The sequence below is a fragment of the Typopeltis vanoorti genome, chromosome 15 (genome assembly GCF_054136105.1).
Source record: "Typopeltis vanoorti isolate ZY-2024b chromosome 15, IOZ_Tvanoo_1.0, whole genome shotgun sequence".
Lineage (NCBI taxonomy): Eukaryota > Metazoa > Arthropoda > Arachnida > Uropygi > Thelyphonidae > Typopeltis > Typopeltis vanoorti.
In genome coordinates this window covers 34700765-34720709 of record NC_143563.1, presented here as the reverse complement: position 1 = coordinate 34720709, position 19945 = coordinate 34700765, and the positions used below count along the sequence as shown (strand labels likewise).

Below are 19945 nucleotides of genomic sequence, written 5' to 3'. Positions count from 1 at the left end.
ACCAGCTTCACACATATAAGAAAAAACTAAATATAATATTCAAATTAAGTGGATATTGAATCCAACATTATTTCAAAGCCAAATAGAAAAACTACAACAGTTTCATGCCGAATATAGAAACTATAAAAGTTTTGGCAGATCCAAGCACAAGCAAACTTTTCATGACAGGGACAACTCATAGTAAAGGTGGAGTAAGCTCTGATCACTATTCTTAGTGTTTCCAATAATGTAAAACACATCTCCTAGCAGACATGTGTGATGTTATATATTATGGGGGGTGTCACTACCCAGACTGGTTTCGACATTTGTTGAGGTCTCGTCAGTGGGAGCCAGATCCAGATGTAAATACTCAGGTTGAAGTGATGCAGAACTTATACTTTACCATACGAGTTGCCAAAAAGGTGTCACATCACAAAAGGCACAAAGAATTACTGAAAAAGAGAGCCAAAAGGCTTTACTTTGGCGATGCAAAATTATTCAAATTAAGTGGATATTGAATCCAACATTATTTCAAAGCCGAATAGAGAAACTACAAGAGTTTCATGCCGAATATAGAAACTATAAAAGTTTCGGTGGATCCAAGCATAAATCCAAGTTGTAGTTTCTCTGAAACTCTGGTAGTTTCTCTATTCAGCTTTGAAATAATGTTGGATTCAATATCCACTTAATTTGGATAATTTTGCATCGCTGAAGTGAAACTTTTTGGCTCTCTTTTTCAGTAACTAAATATAGTATATTATTCCTATATATTTCATTCAATATGTCACAAGCTTCATTTAGGGAGAAGGCATAAGAACTGGCCACAACATTTAAATTCTGAATACAAGAATGAGTCATAACAGCATAGGTATAATATCACTTGTTTCGGTCGCATTTAGAGAGAAGCAGAAAACATGGTAACAACATTTAAATTCTGAATACATGAACAAGTCATCCAGTATGCGTATAATATAATGTCTTGGTTGCAGCCATATAGTAGGAAGAAACACTATTAGACTTCAGAATGTGGGAATAAATGTATAATTAATTTTTTTTTAATTATAAACAATTAACAGTAATCACTTCCCAAAACTTAGAGATAGGCATATAGTCTATCCATGATTAGGAATGGTGGCATAGGGCTTCACACAGTTCAAAAAATAGATGATCAACTATAGTGCGGCATCTTGGTATGGTTCCAGTGAATTCCATGTCTAGTGTCAATGGTATAAGAAGCAAGTGGACCTTCAGATTCCAAAAATCTGATATAATCTTGATGCTACTCAATTCTAATAGTAGCAGAATGACTAGTCTGTCCAAAATAGCAAAGATAGAGGTAGTAAGAAAGACGATAACCTCTGGGCCGGTTTGAACGTGACATACAAATTATATCTGTGACAGGTCCTTACTATTTGTTCAGATGTTCCTTTAAGGTAGGGTATGCTGATCCTTTTAACACAAAATTGCATCTGGAATTATTAAATATTTTCTATATCAATGTCTTGCTGTAGCCATTAAGTAATACAGTAAGTTTTATTTTATTTAATTCTTCTAATAGAATAGAGACTCAGAACAAATTGTGCATGAGGTGTACAATGCTTTATTCCTATTTTTCTAAATACATGGATAATAAATCACTTTACAAAGTGATTAATTAAACTTAAAATTAAAATTAATTAAACTAAAACAATAGGTATTATCAAAAGCCTTGTACACCAAGCATACACAATTGGTGTATGCTTGGTATACAAGACTTTTGATAATACCTATTTTTTGTGAAGGATGATGTGATTAATTTTATAAGGAGTTAATTTTAACTTCTTATGTACATGCATCAAGTTCACTATTGAATGTGAAACTAACAATAGTCCCCTTTTTGGGTATTTTAATACATCCTAACCTCTGCTGGTAATATTGAATTTTCTGTTTACAAAAAGCCATCCTTTAGGTATTATCAAAAGCTTTGTACACCAAGCATGCACAATTTGTTCTTCTGAGTCTCTTCTATTAGAAGAATTAAATAAAATAAAACACGTTCTACCATTTAATGGATACAGTGAGACCTGGATATAGGAAATATTTGATATCATCCCTTTTTCCACACGTTGCAGATATAATTTGAATACCACCTTCAAACCATCTTGGAAGTTATCTTTCTTACTACCTATCAAAGATAGATTATCAACCCTATCTTTGCCTGGTGTTTATCAAATACCCTGTTCTCATTTTTGCTATTTTGGACAGACTGGCCATTCTGCTACCATTAGAATTGAAGAACATCAAGATTATATAAGATTTTTGGAATTAATTATTGGAAGGCCTTGCTTCTCATGCCATCGACACTAGACAGAGTTTAATGGAACCATACCAAGCTGTTACACTACAGTATGTTCAAATCTGATCGTCTATTTTTGAATCGTAAAACCTTATGCCACCATCCTAATCAGACAGACTGTATGCTTATGTCTAAGTTTTGGAAAGTGATTGCTGTTACTTGTTTATAATTTTTATTTATTTATTTAATTAATTATATATCTATTCCCATGTCTTTGAACTCTAATAGAGTTTCCTACTACTGTACAGCTGCGACCAAGACAAGTGATATTATACACATGTTGTTATGACTCATTCTTGTATTCAGAATTTAAATGTTATTACCAGTTCTTCTGCCTTCTCCTTCAATGAAGCTCGTGACATATTGAGTGAAATATATAGGAATAATATATGATATTTAGTTCTCTTACAAGTGCAAAGCTATTATTTAAAAATTATATTAAAACTGTACCTTTGGTGGTGGTCTTTGTACATTGTTAGGTGTCCTGCCAGGCAGGTCCATTATGAAGGTTAAGACAACATTGATAGGATGAAAATCCATGAGAATTAACAGTGTTAATGAACTTGCTATAGTGCTGACATAATCATATGAGTGCAAAGTAAGTACCTACCCATATTTTTAATCTACGCATGCACACTCATGTATGAATAGACTACTGCTATAGGATATTAGAACTATAAGATTTCTTTCAGCAATAGGATTACTATTATTGGATGAAACTTCAAACAAGCGTTCCACATGTAGTTGCACAGTTTTAACAATTCAATCATCAAATATTGCATAAACAGTCCCCCTGTCTACTGTTTCAAAGTTTGAAAACTAACAAGAAACAGACATATTCAGAAAATACATAGAGTTCTCTGATTTCCATCTTTTTATTGGAAATGAACAATGACTTTTCTGTGCAATGTGTGAGAAAGTCATCCGTTAATGTATTTTTTGAAGACTTAGAGATTATATGCATTGGGGGAAACAGAGTCTGTCTTTTGGAAAGACTGTTTTCCAAAAGACAGACATATGCGGAATGAAGGGCAAGGATGAGAAGTTACAGTAGCGAATAAATTATTCCAAACACTCACATTTTAAAGAAAAAATTTAATTTCACAAGAAAATAAAAAATTTAACTCACACTTTACTTAATTTATGCAAGCTCCTCTGTTCCTAAAAAGTTCATTAACTCATTCAGACATGGACTCTACCATTATAGAATGCATTTTTCTTATTTCTACATCTCAAAAACATACTTATGGAATATAATGGAATGTATTAAGTTATCCTTTGTATCACAATTTAATTTTTCATGTCTATTTTTCACTTTTTTCACTAGAGCCCACATATTTTATATTCAGTTAATCAGAAGAGTTACCTGGCCACTGAAGCAAATCGATGTTGTGATTTTTGAGAAACCCTTTTTTTTTCCCTTTTTTCTGAAGTGTGGTGTGATGTGAGATCCTGTTGGAAGGCGAGTTTTTTGTCTTTTTGGATCTGTGGGACTACTCTTTTTTCTAATATTTTTATGTACTGGTCACTTTACATGATACCAGCAAAGTGATCCTGGACCATCATGTGTAAAACAACCCTAGAGCATCTTTTAGTTGGGTGTTTAGGAGCTTGTTGAAAGTGGGTGGGAGAAGCCTTATCAGTCACTGATTTGCAAACATAGGGTACTCACTCTCCTTGGACAAAGAAATGGCTCTCTCTCACTTGAGAATATGACCTTTTCCACTTCTCAACAGTCCAATCTATGTACATTTGTGCCCAATGGAAACTCATTTACTGCATAACCTTCGTCAAACGGTTGTTTCTTTTTCCTCTATGAGCAGTCCTTCCTGCTTCCAACAATCTTTGATGGACTGTCAATGTCAGAAACATTAATCCCATTAGCTGTCAAGTCTCTATTTAAGTCTACAGCAAACAATCTTGGATTCATTTCACTTTTCCTAACTAGTAAATGATCTTGAGTAAGTGTAGTTTTTCCTTTTTTTGCCCACATTTTCCTTTTCTGTCAGGGAAAAAGGTACCTGTCTCCCTAAACCTCTTTAAAATTGCATTAACATACCCAAACCAACATCACATTCATTGGCAATTTGTCTTTAAGTGATGTTTGTGTGACAAGAAAGAGTACATATTTCTGAATGCTTTCTTGAAGATGTATCCATTTTACAGCTACACAGAATGAATAAAACACCATGAATGTCAACTTGCTTACTACTAAAAAGGCACAACACTATCAATAAACATCATCATCAGTGAGATAAAAGTCATCTATTAAACAAAAGCTCTCTTCTGAATACAATCTAGCATTCTGAGAGAGGTTTTTGATGCACCATCTCAGTTGTGAGAACAATATTCTAAGGTTGAGTGGATACTGAATTCATAAAAGTGTAAGAGCAGAAGAGAAGTAATGTTTAAGACAAAAAAGAATGCCATGCTTTTAGGAAGCTGAAGAAGATATGAATATGACGGGTTTATGACAGGACAGGCTAGATCTGTAAGTCAGCCTAAGAAGGAAAAATTGATCAGTGTTGTGGAAAATGAAGGAGAGAGTGAGGTATGGTCTTCCTTCCAGGCAGAACTGAGTTTTGATAGCATTAAAATTTGCTAAACTTTAAGGTATTGTAGAAGTTGCTAAAAGACAGAATTCAGGACTGAGCAGACAGGAATATGATGAATATGACAGGAATAGGAGGAAGTATGGTTTTGTATGGGACAGATCTTGCCTTAATAATATGCTTCTTACTTTTTACCATAAAGTGATAAATTGAATAGAGAAAATGGCTACTCAGTGATACCGCTGGACTTTGCAAAAGGCATTTGACAGGATTTCACATTGAATTCTGTTGCATAAATAGAGAGAAATAGGGATGGATATGAATGGCGATTTGGATTAAAGCTGTCTGATGAACAAGTATCAAAGAGTGATTTAAGGAGGAGTTGAGTTTGAGAGAAGGCAAGTAACTAATGGAGCACTGCAGGGCTCAGAACTTGGTACTCTATTAAATAATAAAGTAATGTGTAAAAACCACAGTGATATCTTTAATTAGTAGTAAAAGGACAGATATTTCGTACTAAAATTAATAGTACATCTTCAGTGTCTGCAACAGTAATAGGAATGGAATACAAGCAAAACATTCTGTTGCATAAATAGAGAGAAATAGGGATGGATATGAATGGCGATTTGGATTAGAGCTGTCTGATGGACAAATATCAAAGAGTGATTTAAGGAGGAGTTGAGTTTGAGAGAAGGCAAGTAACTAATGGAGCACTGCAATGGAATATAAGCAAAACATTCTGTTGCATAAATAGAGAGAAATAGGGATGGATATGAATGGCGATTTGGATTAGAGCTGTCTGATGGATAAATATCAAAGAGTGATTTAAGGAGGAGTTGAGTTTGAGAGAAGGCAAGTAACTAATGGAGCACTGCAGGGCTCAGAACTTGGTACTCTATTAAATAATAAAGTAACACGTAAAAACCACAGTGATATCTTTAATTAGTAAAAGGACAGATATTTCGTACTAAAATTAATAGTACATCTTCAGTGTCTGTAACAGCAATAGGAATGGAATACGAGCAAAACATTTGGTGGATCACCTATTAAAATACAATTGTTACCGCGTGCTAGGAAATAATCAAAATCAAAAAATCAGCTAACGCCTTTTTTATTCCCGTATATGGGGAGTAGGCGAGGCCATTTAACCCTATCTAACTTTTGGAGACTGAGTGGGCAGTTCAATCTCCACTGGTACCAATCAGAGATAGATGGCCCAAGGCTATCACTAATTAAGCAGTACACAGTGAAGAGAGACGGCTCAAATGTGCTGCCATCTCGTGGTCCCTAACACAATATATTTAATGTCTGAAATAATGTGGGTTCTACGGTCGATTCTCTTGAGTTTACGGGAGTAAAATCCCGCTTGCCCGTGCCAGAGATCGGCTAACTCGGGAACCGGTCAAAAAAAGGCTTAGAAAAATTTCCTCTCGTCGCCGACTAGACTTGAAACCAAGTCTTCCTTCGTGCGGCCAAGCGCTGTGGTGTGTAAATGCCACATCCACTGAGCTACACAGGCTAGGAAATAAGAGAAATAACAAATTTAATCTATTAAGATAAATGATTTTTTACATAAGATAAGTCTCCCAGATCTTTGAGAGAGACATACAGTCATTTCTATTTAAATTCGGTCAGTGTGTAAGATAGTTTCACAACTTTCTTTGAATAAGCATTCATATTTGAATCTGCATCTATGAAGGAGAACTGCTTTATCTCACTGGACACTATGAGTAGAGTCAATACTGTGCTGCACCAGACCAGACTTCAGAGGTTTGTTATAATCAATATAATATTGATGTTCTTTTATTCTTTTTTCCAAAGAACAGCCAGTTTGTCCAAAATAAGATGTCCAGAAGACGTTGTAGTAAGGAGGATGTCCAAAAATGGTAAAGTACCAGAGTTTTCTTTTTCCATAGTGAATTGGATGCATGGGTGAAGGTTATTTATCTGTTGCAGAAAAGTGGAAAGTTCATCTTCAGTGTGTGGCCAAACAGCAAAAACATCATCGACGTAACCGTACCAAAGAGATGGTTGAGGATGAATGGATGAGAACATAGTATCTTCGAACTGTTTCAAATAGCAGTTTGCTAAAGGTGGAGACAGAGGGCTACCCATGGCAGTACCTTCAATTTGTTTGAAGATTTTCTACAAACAAATTGAAGGTACTGCCATGGGTAGCCCCCCTGTCTCCACCTTTGGCAAACTGCTATTTGAAACAATTAGAAGATACTATGTTCTCATCCATTCATCCTCAACCATCTCTTTGGTACCATTATGTCGATGATGTTTTTGCTGTTTGGCCACACACTGAAGATGAACTTTCCACTTTTCTACAACAGATAAATAACCTTCACCCAATTCACTATGGAAAAAGAAAACTCTGGTACTTTACCATTTTGTATTTTAATAGGTGATCCACCGAACGTTTTGCTTGTATTCCATTCCTATTACTGTTATAGACACTGAAGATGTACTATTAATTTTAGTATAAAATATTTGTCCTTTTACTAATTAAAGATATCACTGTGGTTTTTACATGTTACTTTATTATTTAATTACTATGCCACAGGTTCCACTAAAAATCTTGGTACTCTGTTTTAGACTTTATGCATGGGTTATGCAGGATGAGTGGTGTGGAATTTGTGGATGTGTGGAGCAAGTTCGATGGGCGAAAGGATCTATATAAGATGGATGGTTTGCATTTGAATGGATTCGGTGTAAGGAGACTTGAAAAAGTGTTGTTGAATGAAGTGGATGTGCAGAATCAGGGAAACTAGATTTATTAAGGGGGGGAGTAGATATGCAGATCTTAGGGAGGCAGTTGAGTGTATGAATGAGTATAATATGCCCGCATGAATAAGGACAACAAATCAGAATGGGATAGTTAGTATAAGGCATTTCCTTTGAAACAACCTTGTTTCACACCCATATAAAAGAAGTGATTTAATACATACAATAAATATTTTTATTTTTGGATCTGTGAATATTTTTCATTTGCCATACTCTACCTCAGTTGAGCATATGCACTTCTTGCTTTTGAATCCTTATATCAACATTTCTGGTTGCTTCCCCCCCCCCCCCACCTTCTGGAGATAAAACACTGATGAGATATGTAAAATTTGAGTTTTAATATTTTATTTTCATTTGTACTTGGTATTTTGCTGTTCACATTGATTCTCATTTCTTTCATTTTGTTTGTATTTATTTTCAAACCAACTTTTGGTGATTCTTCTTTAATGTGTGGGTAGTTTATTTTGGATATCTGCATGTCTGTGAGCAATTAGACATACATCACCTGCATAGTCTGGTTCACCCAATGTATAAATTTAAACATCAAGTGAGTAGAATGAATGGGAAAATGGGTATCAGAGATATCTACGTGCTGGGTATGGTTCAGGAAGAATCAGAAGAAAGGTTACAAGTGGGATTCTGCAGAGCTTGGTAATGGAACTATCATTATTCACTTATATGTCAATGAAACGTCACTGGACTGCAAAGGAATATGCAATTGATTCATTTATTTTTAATTTTTATTTATTTGATTTTATTTATTTTTATTTAATATTTTATTAGTTTGTTTCAATGGTAATCCCATATATGAGATGAAGGGCACCGATAGTACATTTAGTACCATGGGCATGCAAGTTGGGAAGAAAGAAACTTATTCAGACTATATTTGAAACCTGTGGGCTATAATCCTTCCTTAGAAAACACATAAGAGAAAGACTCTTCCAAAGGATAGTAACAGAAAGAAAGAATGAATGAATGAATGAAGAAGAGCAATTTGTTCTGCAAGTCAAAAATTAAACTGTGGGGTGTTGAATACCTGCTGTGTGTGTATGTGTGTTGCCAATCCATAGAACTCTGTCCATAGATATAGTACAATACTCTGAAGTGCTTAGAAGTAGAAAGAAGAGGATAGCAGTTGTTATAAGGTCTGATCAGACAACTGGATTACTGTAATCAAATAAGCACCTCTGTAAAGCAATGGAACATTGGGCTCTTTGAGTGGAAAAACCTGAGTTTGAATCCATTTGTGATGAGGAGGAACCTTTACATGGGCTTTTTTACTTAAAGGCAAATTAACCAATCTCATATGGATGTAGCAGGGTTTTCCCCCTCTTGGAAACTTTAGTATGTAGGATGAAAAACTCCTGAAGTTTTTCATCTTACAAATCAACCAAGAGTACATGCCATTTACAGACAAAAATATTGGTGGTAGATGCTATTTTGTGTTTGTAGTGTTGTTGTTGTGTGTAGCTGGATGATTAAGAAGGAGACAGTGAGATAACTGTAGTATATACTCCTACAATGAGTCCTTGGACTCTTAGAAATGTCAAGTAATAAATCTAATCACAAGGATTGCTGAACAAGTACAGTTCTAATAATACGTGACAGAACTAATCAAAAACAGGAGAAACGTGATTGCCACAGCAAGAAAATAATATAAATCCTGAAATAAACATGTTTTAGTCACTAAGATGTAATCCATCCACAAAACATTGGAACAACAGGCTTATGCCAATATTTTATTATTATTATTATTATTATTTACAGGTACTCCATAGAGTCAAAAGACTCATCACAGGAGAAACCCACACTATTCATTAACATAATGCCTATCATACATCTCCTTAAACTCATTCACTGTTCGGGCATTTACAACCACTTGTGTAAATCATTCCACTCATTCACCAATCTCCAAGTAAAGAACCTAGTTCTCAGACCTTAATTAACCACACTCTTGGTTAGCTAAGTGTGACCACCTTGTTTTCTCCCTATTCCCCATGTACTGAAAAAAATTTCTTTTGTATCATTCTTAAAGAATTCCGTTAGTAACTTATAAGTTTCTTTATCTCCTCTCCTCCGCCTGTCAGCTAAACTCTGCATCCCGCATATCTTCAATCCATCCTCATAGGAAACATTCCACAGACCTGATCAGCTTGAAATATAGTTTACATTTTAAATTACAGTTTCGAGCAGGAAAAAAGGTGGTACAAAAAATAACTATATTAAACAGTGTGTTGTATTTTTGCGATTGTGTCATTTTCATCAAGGATATGCTATTTTTATTTTATTTATTTTTTTCCCGGTTATCCGGTGCCGGTTCCAATTCTAGAGCTTTACGCCCCTATGTATAGGATCCAAGGTAAAAAAAAACTGAAAGAACTAACCTTTTTCAATATCATCAGGCAATGATGATAAAACTGAATTAATCTTCGATGGTAGGGCCATTGTAATTTAATCTGATTTATTACAAACTATGCAGAAAACTAATTGTACGACGTTAATCCCATTCGCACAAAATAATAAAACTGGTAAAGAAACCATAAACAGCGGCTCCAGTCACTTGACCATTTGAGCAACGTATGAAACACTAGCACCACCCTATTAACAATATACAATTAGTGCGAAAAGAAGCAGTACTCTACAAATTATTCTGTAGTTTTTCAAAGACTGTGTAATTTATGTTCGTTTCAAAAATGTCAATGCCGTAGATTTTTTTTTTTTTTATGGAAAAGTGTGTATGTTAGAGGGGATTGACAATGTATGGACAGACATTTTTACATGATAATTTTAGCAAAAAGGTTGTTAAAACCAATCCCATTCAAAAATTATATTCTAAAAATACATAAATTCATCTCAAAAAAATAAGTGAGAAGGCTACATAAAAACAAATAAAACGGTATGAAAAATGTTAAATTCTAGAAGAAAGAATGTTATCGGTTCGAATTTTAGTTGCGGACTTGAAGAACTTCTTATATGCCTTTCTTTCAGACTCTTCAGTGTTAACCACAAGCAAGCAAATTTTTACCCCAGTAGAAACTAGGTTTATATAATTCCCCCCTCATACATACAACTCGGAAAGGAAGAAAAGAAAAGAAAAAAAAACTCGGACTTAATTGCTGTAGTTCAGGGCCGTCTTGAGACATGGGCATACTGGGCAGTTGCTCAGGGACCCCATGCTGCCATATTGTTCATGAGAGATCTCTTGGCAGAGTGTATAAATTACTCGATCTCTCGCAGGAACACTGAGCTAAGAAAGAATACTGGAGATTGTGCACAATACGTCAATAACTAAATATTTTTCATACTATACTATAATTTTATTAAAGTTTTTTTTTTTCCAGGTGGATAACCTTTGAACAGAAATGAAGCGTACTTTTATGAGCGGAGCACAGAAGTGGAAAGGAGCTGAGAGGAGAAAGAGAAAATGAGCAAACTTCCAAAGTTAACATCTTGGTTCAATCCAGGTCCAACGTCAGCTACTAGTACTATGCTACTGCAAATACAGCATCGCCATCTACATCCACTCCTGTATCAAATCATCCAGTTCCAGACATGCCCTTACTTGTTTCTGCTGTTGGGGACATTCCACAAGTAGAAATACGCAAATCTATAACGGCAAAGGAGTGTGCAATTCACATCACAGATCCTGGACTGTGGGACATTAAAAATACTAATAGTGGATTACTGGATTCGTAGTGGGCCGACATCATGTCAGAATCATGAGTGCAACCTTTCAAACTCACGCCGGGTGTACGTCGGGGCCGGAGGAGAGAGAACTAAGACAAGGCATTTAGCAAAGAAAGTGTTCAAACGAATGGGGAGTATGTGAAACGCGAATGGCTACTCTATTCACCATCCCAAGGTCGTTTGTACTGTTTTGCGTGTCGCCTATTGTCCAAGAAAGAATCTCCCTTTGCTACATCAGGATTCAATGACTGGAAACACAGCAATCTTATTGTAGAGCATAAAAATGGAGAAGAACATCGCAACTGCAAGACGACATATTTGATCCAGCATAATGAAATCGGGTGTATAGATTTCTATATTAATCAAACATCATCGCTCAGAGCAGGAGTACTGGCATAAGATGTTGATACGTGTGGTTTCTGTCATTCACTTTCTTGCCTCGAGAGGTTTAGCATTTCGTGGAGAGAATCAAACTATTGGGGCGACAAAAAATTGCACCTTTTTAGGTATTATCTAGCTGTTGAGTGTGGAAATGTTGGAAAGGGGAATCCATCATATTTGTTGGCAAACATTTGTGAGGAATTTATTCAATTATTGGGACATGTTCTTTGTGTAATTCTGAAAGAAATGAAAGAGTCAAAGTATTATTCAATAAGTGTGGATTCCACTCCAGACATCTCACACATTGAACGACTGACATTTACCATCTGGTACATTCAGAGAGTTCAAGATGGAAGCATTCCATCTTGAACTCTGATCTAATAAAACGAGCAGAAGCTTGGGAATCCCTTTTCCTTTTTCAGTCAATTGAGAACAATTGGTTCTGATGAGCTAAATAAAACGTGTGACCATCTGGCAAATGTGTATCACAAAGACTTTTATTATGGCGACCTTCTAAATGATCAAGCATCTAAAATACACAGTTCTTGATGAAAATTGTGAGACTCTCCCTGTGTTGTATAGAAAAATAATTTCGGAAAACTTGAAATCTGTGTTTCCCAATATTGAAATTGCTCTCAGAGTGTTCATGTGCATGATGACCAACAATACAGGGTAACGTTCATTTTCAGGATTGAAACTTACAAATAATCAGCTTTGCAGCACAATGGGGGCAGCAGCGTTTGAACTGGCTTTCACTCATGTGCATGTAAAATGACATCCTGAAGACCGTTGACTTTAAGTCAATTATAAATCAATTCTCTGTAAAGGAATTTGCAAAAATTTCTGTTGATTAACCCTTGCTAAAAAAAATATGCTGTAAAGCATGTTTTTTTATGTTTAGACATTGATTTTTTTAACAGTACCAATAAATATATCGGCTTAATTTTATTCACCGTTTACATTTTTCTTTCTGTAGGTGGGTGGGTAGCGGCCTCCAGCGCATTGTTTTGCCCAAGCCTACAATACTGTTAAGACGGTACTGATTTCATGCACTCAACCACTTCAAGAGGCAAAGTATTCCACTCACTCACTGTTTTTTTTTAAGGAAAATCTATCTCGTACCCCTTTTTTAATCTCGAAAAACTTAACTTCCATGGATTCTCAATGTTCTTCACACCTTCCATATAGCGAAAAATTTCGTCAGACGATATCCTATAACACCTGTTCAGAAGTTTATAAACCTATGACATATCACCCATCTTTCTCCTACTAACCAGTCGGTAGTCGACATAATCTACATTCCATAATCCCGGTATAATTTTGTAATGAGCAAAACAACTGAACATCTTCTCTTAGATCCTTCCTAATGCCATTAATGTATAGTTTGAATAACAATGGTCCAATGACCTAACCTTGGGACACACCACTGGTCACCTCAAATCTGATATATTCACGCCCATCGTATACCACATTCTGATACCTGTCAGTCATCCACTTATCCAAGTCAAGAGTTTATATTCCAACCCATATTCCCTAGTTTATGCAACAGCCTTTCTTGTGATATCCAATCAAATGCCTTAGAAAATCCACTTTCGCTTTATCCATTTCTCCTATAATATTGTTATAAAATATGAGTAAATTGCTAAAACATAATATCACTTTAGTAAACCTACGAGATATGGTGTATTAATAAACGCACATTTCTTCTGGGAATGACAGTTTTTGTCGCATGCTGTGAGATTACCCTTCATCTTATTTATTGGTTGTCTGAACTAGCTTGAAAAAGGACTGTATGTTTAGTCTTCGGAACAGAATTTCTGTTTTATCTAACCCTTAGGTTAGATAAAACCGTAGGTCTAATTTTGTGTTGGTTTACAACTTTTCGTGATGGGATTCACATTAAAAATAAATAAATAAATCTTTATTTTAAATAGCCAAATATGTTTGAAACAAGGTGAAAACTGGATATCAAAATTCATGAAATAGATCTCTCAAAATTTTATAATCGATACATTAACTGATTAATATTATTATTATTATTATTCATGACACCTCCAAGGAGTCCGAAGACTCATCGCAGGAGGATGCCTACTATACTACACTCCGTCTCCACTACCGCACCGACCCTCTACTACCAATCACCTACATCAACTGGCCACAACCACCACCACAGCTAGTATTTTTGTCTGTAAATTGTGTGTGTATTCTAAAAGGCCGATTTGTCTGTATGCGGGATGAAAAACCCGAGATTCCGGGAGAAAAAACCCTGCTACCTCCATATGAAATCGGCTAACTCACCTTCAATTGAAAAAGTCCATATAAAGATTCCTCCCGTCATGACGAGAATCGAACTTAGGCCTTTTCTAATCGAAGGGCGCAACGTACCTTCGTTCTTCCAATTCCGCTACGGAGGCGCTTAAATTGTTCATATACTGTATGACGTTAAGCCATACATACATACATACAGCGTAACATTCCAAGGACGTTCGCGATAATAAGATATATTACTTGAGGACTGATAAACAAATCAAAATCAGTATACGATTATCATCATCAGACGGAAATTAATATTAAATTTCATTAAAATTAGCTCATCCATTCTCGAGTTATGTCTCATGAACAGATACAGAGAAGTTAAATGTTGATGTTCACTTGCAATGTCTGCTAAAATGAAACTATTGAAAACTGGCATTGAGGAAAAATCGGGGGGTGGGGGAGAATATTTAGGGCATTCCCACAAGTCACGTCGACGGAATGGACAAATAGCAGAAAAGCATAGTAGATGATTTTTATGTTATTAACTGATTTGATAGATTTATTTGTATATTACCGCGCGGTTAGCCTAGTGGCTTTGCGCTTCGCAACCATATGCTTGGGGAAGGAGTGTCCCAGGTTCGATTCCCGTCGTAGATGTGAGGAATTTGAGGATCTTCCTCAGGCATAGCCAAGTTACCGATCTTGGGCGCGGGCAGTAGGGTTTTTTCCGCCAGTTTATCTGACGATTTTCATCCCGCAAGCAGGCAAACCGGCCCCGTGAACATACGCCTCTACAGTCAAAAATATACCCCCCCCCCCCCCAGCGGCAGACCAGGCGACATGTCGGTTGGGAGTAGTACTAACAAGAAGTCGCATCTAAGGAACACGCGGACCCTGCATAGGAAGCGGGAAAAACGCGTAGTGAAAGAAGATAGATTTATTTGTATTTGGAATATATCAGTACGCTGTAATTATAAACAAATTTACATTATGTATTGATAATATTCATTGTAATTATATAGTATAATTAAATATGCCAAATAATTACACTTGCATGTAATAAAATGCTTAATTTCAAACCGCTCATTTCGAAATCGGTTCGTTTACTTTAATAAACGTTTATTAAAATTACTTTAATAAACTTTTTAGCTTCCAGATATTTTTTTATTTTTTTAAGCATGTCATCTAGGAAGAATTGCTGCTTAAACACGATAGATCTTTGAATTAATTTGGAGTGTCCATAATTAAAACGCAAAAAACTTGTCGGTGGGAGGGGGGAATTCCTCAAAAAAAAAAAAAAAAAAGACAAATGCAGCTGCAGCCTCACCAGTCATATTTAAATTGTGGAACGCAAAGCGACTCTTAGAGCATCGAACCATCCACAACTTGCAGCAAAAAGTTGTCGGTTGATTTTCATCTTTCGTCAGATCTTCAAACAAATATTTCGCCTTCTCGCGCATGACCGCCCACAGAAAGACATGTTCTGCTGATGCTCGATTCAAAATAGCCAGCATCCTTTCCATTTTTCTCGATTGCGTGACATCGAGATTTAGTTACTCTGGTCAAGCTAAGATTCGTGAAGTGAGGACTTTTGCGAACTCTATCAGCCCATTATCACTATAGAATTAGTCCAGTGGCCCTTTGAATGTCAATGCTACGTTCACCGCTATCAAACTGATTTTTTTCAACCACACAACTGGAGATGGGATTTCCTAGGCCTTTTCTTCACTTGACAGACATCTAGCTCATACAGCGCCGAAGTTATTTAGAGATATTTTAATTATACAAATATCTCATAGACCAATAAGGCAGTAGGGACACAAAATGCATACTGAGCCACTGAACATAGCGGGCGGAGGTATAAAAAACAAGGCTCATTGCTCATAAGCTCCACACCTTGGATAGGATACCGCGATAGTCCTAAGGTACCGTAATAATGAAACCGCATATATGCAAAAACACTGATAGCGAGTTTTGGGGTCAAAGAGCTTATATATGGTAACTGGATGTGGGTGATCGGGTTAGATTCCTCTTCTTGTCGAGATTGCTGACGTTGTCTCAAACGTTTAGTGATGTTACGAGAAGAATATCCATTATTTAAGAAGGTACGTTTCAGTACGTTTTATATATAGTTTTAATGACTGATACCGAGAGATAAAAAAGATGGCATGGTATATTTGAAAAGATACTACTAGTTTACTAGTTTCGTTGAATTGATCAACATCTTCAGGTATCACAATCAAAGAAATACCGGTATATAAAGAATTACAGAGACTTAAATTGCATTAATAGAACAAAGTACAAAAAGACAGTAGCGTGTTTGAAAACAAAATGTGAGCTTGAGTTCCAAATAAACGTAGACTTCGCGCTGTCGCGAGTGCGCCAATACTGAACAGAGGCAACGTATGCGTCAGAGAGATTGAAACTTAGACTGTTATTCACATGGGAAGAATCTAGAGAAATGCCTCTACATTCGACAATCTTTCTCTCGAGCTCATCATAGCATGGATGTTAGAAGTTTGAGTCCAGTTCACAACGTGTTGGCGGCCTTCGTCTGAGTTAACTGAAAAGAGAACGTGGCTAGAAAGAGCGCTGGCTCTAGTCCTGTTATAGGAGATATCTCTACGGTTTTCTTCCAAACGTAGAAGGATGGATTTAGCAGTCTAGCCATAGTATGGCTTTCCACAATCACATAAAATCTTGTGCACTCCTGGAAACTGAGTTGGAAGATGTTTCTCTTTAGGTTTACTAAGTATTGAACGAAGTTTTGGGAGCGTAGTGAAGCAAGTTCTGAAGATAAACATCTTGAGAATTTTTGCCAGTTTTGGTGAAAGAGAGCTGATGTAAGGCAAAGAGATGAAGGCTCTGAGTGAATAGCGATCTTCAGAAGTAGCTGAGTGACTGGGGAAAAGAAATTTGTCAATTTTCTTAGGATAGAAACCATTATTAATAAATGTTTTTTAAGAAAAAGAAAGCCTACTCATACTGATATCCTATCAGTATGAGTAGCCTTTCTAAAAATTGAGATTTTAATACTCTCAGCACATCTAGTAAATTTCTGGTCTAGAAAGGGGAGGCAGTCATCGGATTCCAGTTCGAAGGTAAAAGATTTTTTCATGACACTTGTTTAGGTGATCTAAAAATAAATTGAGGTTGTTGACACCATCATGAGAAAAATATCATCAATATAACGATACCAAAATTTTGGTTTAAGGGGAAAGAAGTTAATAGCTTTTTCTTCAAAATCGTTCAGAAATATATCTGCGAGAATCGGAGAGAGTGGGCTGCCCATGGCCAGACCTGAGTTTTGTAAGTAGATCTTATTTTCATATATGAAGTATCCTGACTTTATGCAATGGGAGAGTAAAGCAAAGAGTTTTTTTTTTTTTTTGAAAATTTATTCTTGAGAAGATCGAAGAATTCTTGAGCAGGCACATTTGTAAAGAGAGAAACAAAATCGAAACTGGCCATTAAATCTGTTTTTTTAAGTTTGATATCCTTGATTTTTGAAACAAAATCTGCAGAGTTTTTAATATTTGAAGAGGAAATTACAGAAAGATTTCTTAGAAAACTCGCGAGATATTTGGAAAGATTGTAGGTAGGAGAGTGTATGCCCTCAACTATAGGTCTGAGTGGGCAGTTTGTTTTGTGAATCTTGGGGAGACCATACATTCGAGGGATCAAGGGATGAAGTGACCTAAGAGAAAGACGAATCTTTCTTTGTAACTCCAGGGTGGTTTTAATAAATTATTAGTTCTATTGTGTAGCTCAATCGTAGGGTCACTATTAATTTCTGAGTAGGTATCACTGTTTAAAAGTTCCAAGATTTTATTTTGGTAATCAGACTTGCCTAAGATGACAGTCGCATTCCCTTTGTCAGCCCGAAGAATAACGATGTTATTATTATCTTTTAAGGACTTAATAGCTGCTCTTTCAGAGTAAGAAATGTTGTCTGATGGAGATCTAGCTTTATTCATGGTGAAAATGGCTTCCATACGGCGGAGGTTGGCTTCTTTGCTTGGTAATAAAGATGTTACCTTTTCTATCTTCGTTAAGAGATATTCTTTAGGAATGGATGTAGGAGCAGTGACAAAGTTGAGACCTTTAGCAAGTATGCTTTCTTTTGCCAAAAATAGTTGATGGGAAGACTTATTGATAACAACTTTTTTTAAATAGGTAGAGTCAAAATGAGAAGTTTTGCTATCCTGTATATATTTAAGAGAATTATATTTTCTAATGAGATTGATTTTATTTAAATTCTGTATTTTAGAAGCCTTAAGAGTGCTAATTTCTTTTAAATGGTTCCAAGATGAACTGTCTAGAGAATGAGATAAACGGATTTCATGCTAGGTTTTCTTAGAGAAATAAGCGGAAAGACAACGTTTGGTATCACAAATGCGTTCCGATAAAAAAATGTTTTGCTCTCCTGTAAATCCTTTCAGCTCTAGCGGTTTTTATCGATTCTTTAAAATTAAGGAAGCGTGGAATAATAGAATTGCACTTACATCTTTTGAGAAATACAAGTCTGTTGATGTATAATCCAATCGCTCTAAGATTCTTCTGATATTCTTTGACCAGTGAATTTAATTCCTCGTCATCAGGAAAGTAGATATTATCATAATTCATTTTTACTCGGTGGGAAATATTAAAAAGTTTTAATGACTGATACCGAGAGATAAAAATTACATGGTGTATTTGAAAAGATACTACTAGTTTACCAGTTTCGTTGAATTGATCGACATCTTCAGGTACCACAATCATAGAAATATATAAAGAATTACAGAGACTTAAATTGTGTTAACAGAACAAGTACAAAAAGACAGTAGCGTGTTTGAAAACAAAATGCATTTTGTTTTCTAAACGAAAACGCCCTTCGTTCACCCATCGATGAAAATACCTGGCTTAGCTATTATAAAAACCTTTGGACTCATAGTAAAGATTTTGAAACAATAAACTTCAATAATGAGACGCTCTTGGATCCTATATCAATAGAAGAGTTAGAAACTACTCTAAAAAGTTGTGAAAAACATAATTTGGCTAATTTATCTGTTACATTCTTGATATAAAGAAGGGTGACTGCTTTTTTGAAGTCTTGTTTATTTAAGATTTTGTAGGTGTTGTGTTGAGAATTTTCTTAATTAATGTTCGATCATGCGGATTTCCCCCAATCTCCCCAATCAAAATACTCTACAGGTACAACATAAAAGTGACTTTTCTGCCACTTTAAAAATTATCAAGATCTCTTCATCCTCCAAAACACCCACATCACCCAATGAAAAAACCAAGGGTTTATAATTTTCATTGTTCCTGTAGCAAGAAACAATTTTCACCTGAAATTGCACCTGCTACGTAGACCAGACAGGGAGATCGGGGGAAATCCGCATTAGCGAACATCAAAAGAACGTACAAAAGAAGAGAGAATAGAAATCTGGCTTAGTATATCACATAACTTCTACCGGTCATGATGTACTCTGGGATAGAACAAACATGTCCTATATTGATAAGAATTGTTTCACAACAAAATTCAAAGAGGCAGCAAATATGATTAAAATTCATACGCAATGCAACAAAAACCAAGGTTTGATTTTAAATCAAGTTTTGTCATCGTTTATTAAAAATTTACCCTCTTCAACCTCGGAAAGAGTGAGAGTGAACCACAAAAAAACCGACAACAAATAGCCTCGTCTCCAACTAACACACATTAACGTTGTATAGATCTCTTCTTCGATTTTTTTAACAAACTTTTTGATGTTCATAATTTATTTATTCGTATGGAGTTCCCTCCCTTTTCTCCCCCGTCCCTATTGGGGCGAGTTGAACCCCTTCGTGGGGGTTAGGTATTTATGGCTGTAGATCCGTGTGTGTTCATGGGGCCGGTTTGCCTGCTTGCGGGATGAAAAACCCTAGATAAACTCGGGGAAAAACCCTGCTGTTTACGCCCAAGATTGGCTAACTTGGCTATGGC

General features: G+C 35.8%; 1 protein-coding gene across 1 annotated transcript in view; it reads right to left on the bottom strand.

The window, feature by feature from the left end:
- Positions 1–10236, bottom strand: part of VhaSFD (V-type proton ATPase subunit VhaSFD) — a 130790-nt gene extending 120554 nt beyond the window's left edge. The window contains exon 1 of the mRNA XM_090405842.1: positions 10041–10236. Within this exon, the coding sequence (XP_090261968.1) occupies positions 10041–10101 (61 nt within the window). The 5' untranslated portion in view covers positions 10102–10236. The remainder of the gene's footprint in view (positions 1–10040) is intronic.
- Between the last annotated feature and the right edge of the window lie 9709 nt (positions 10237–19945).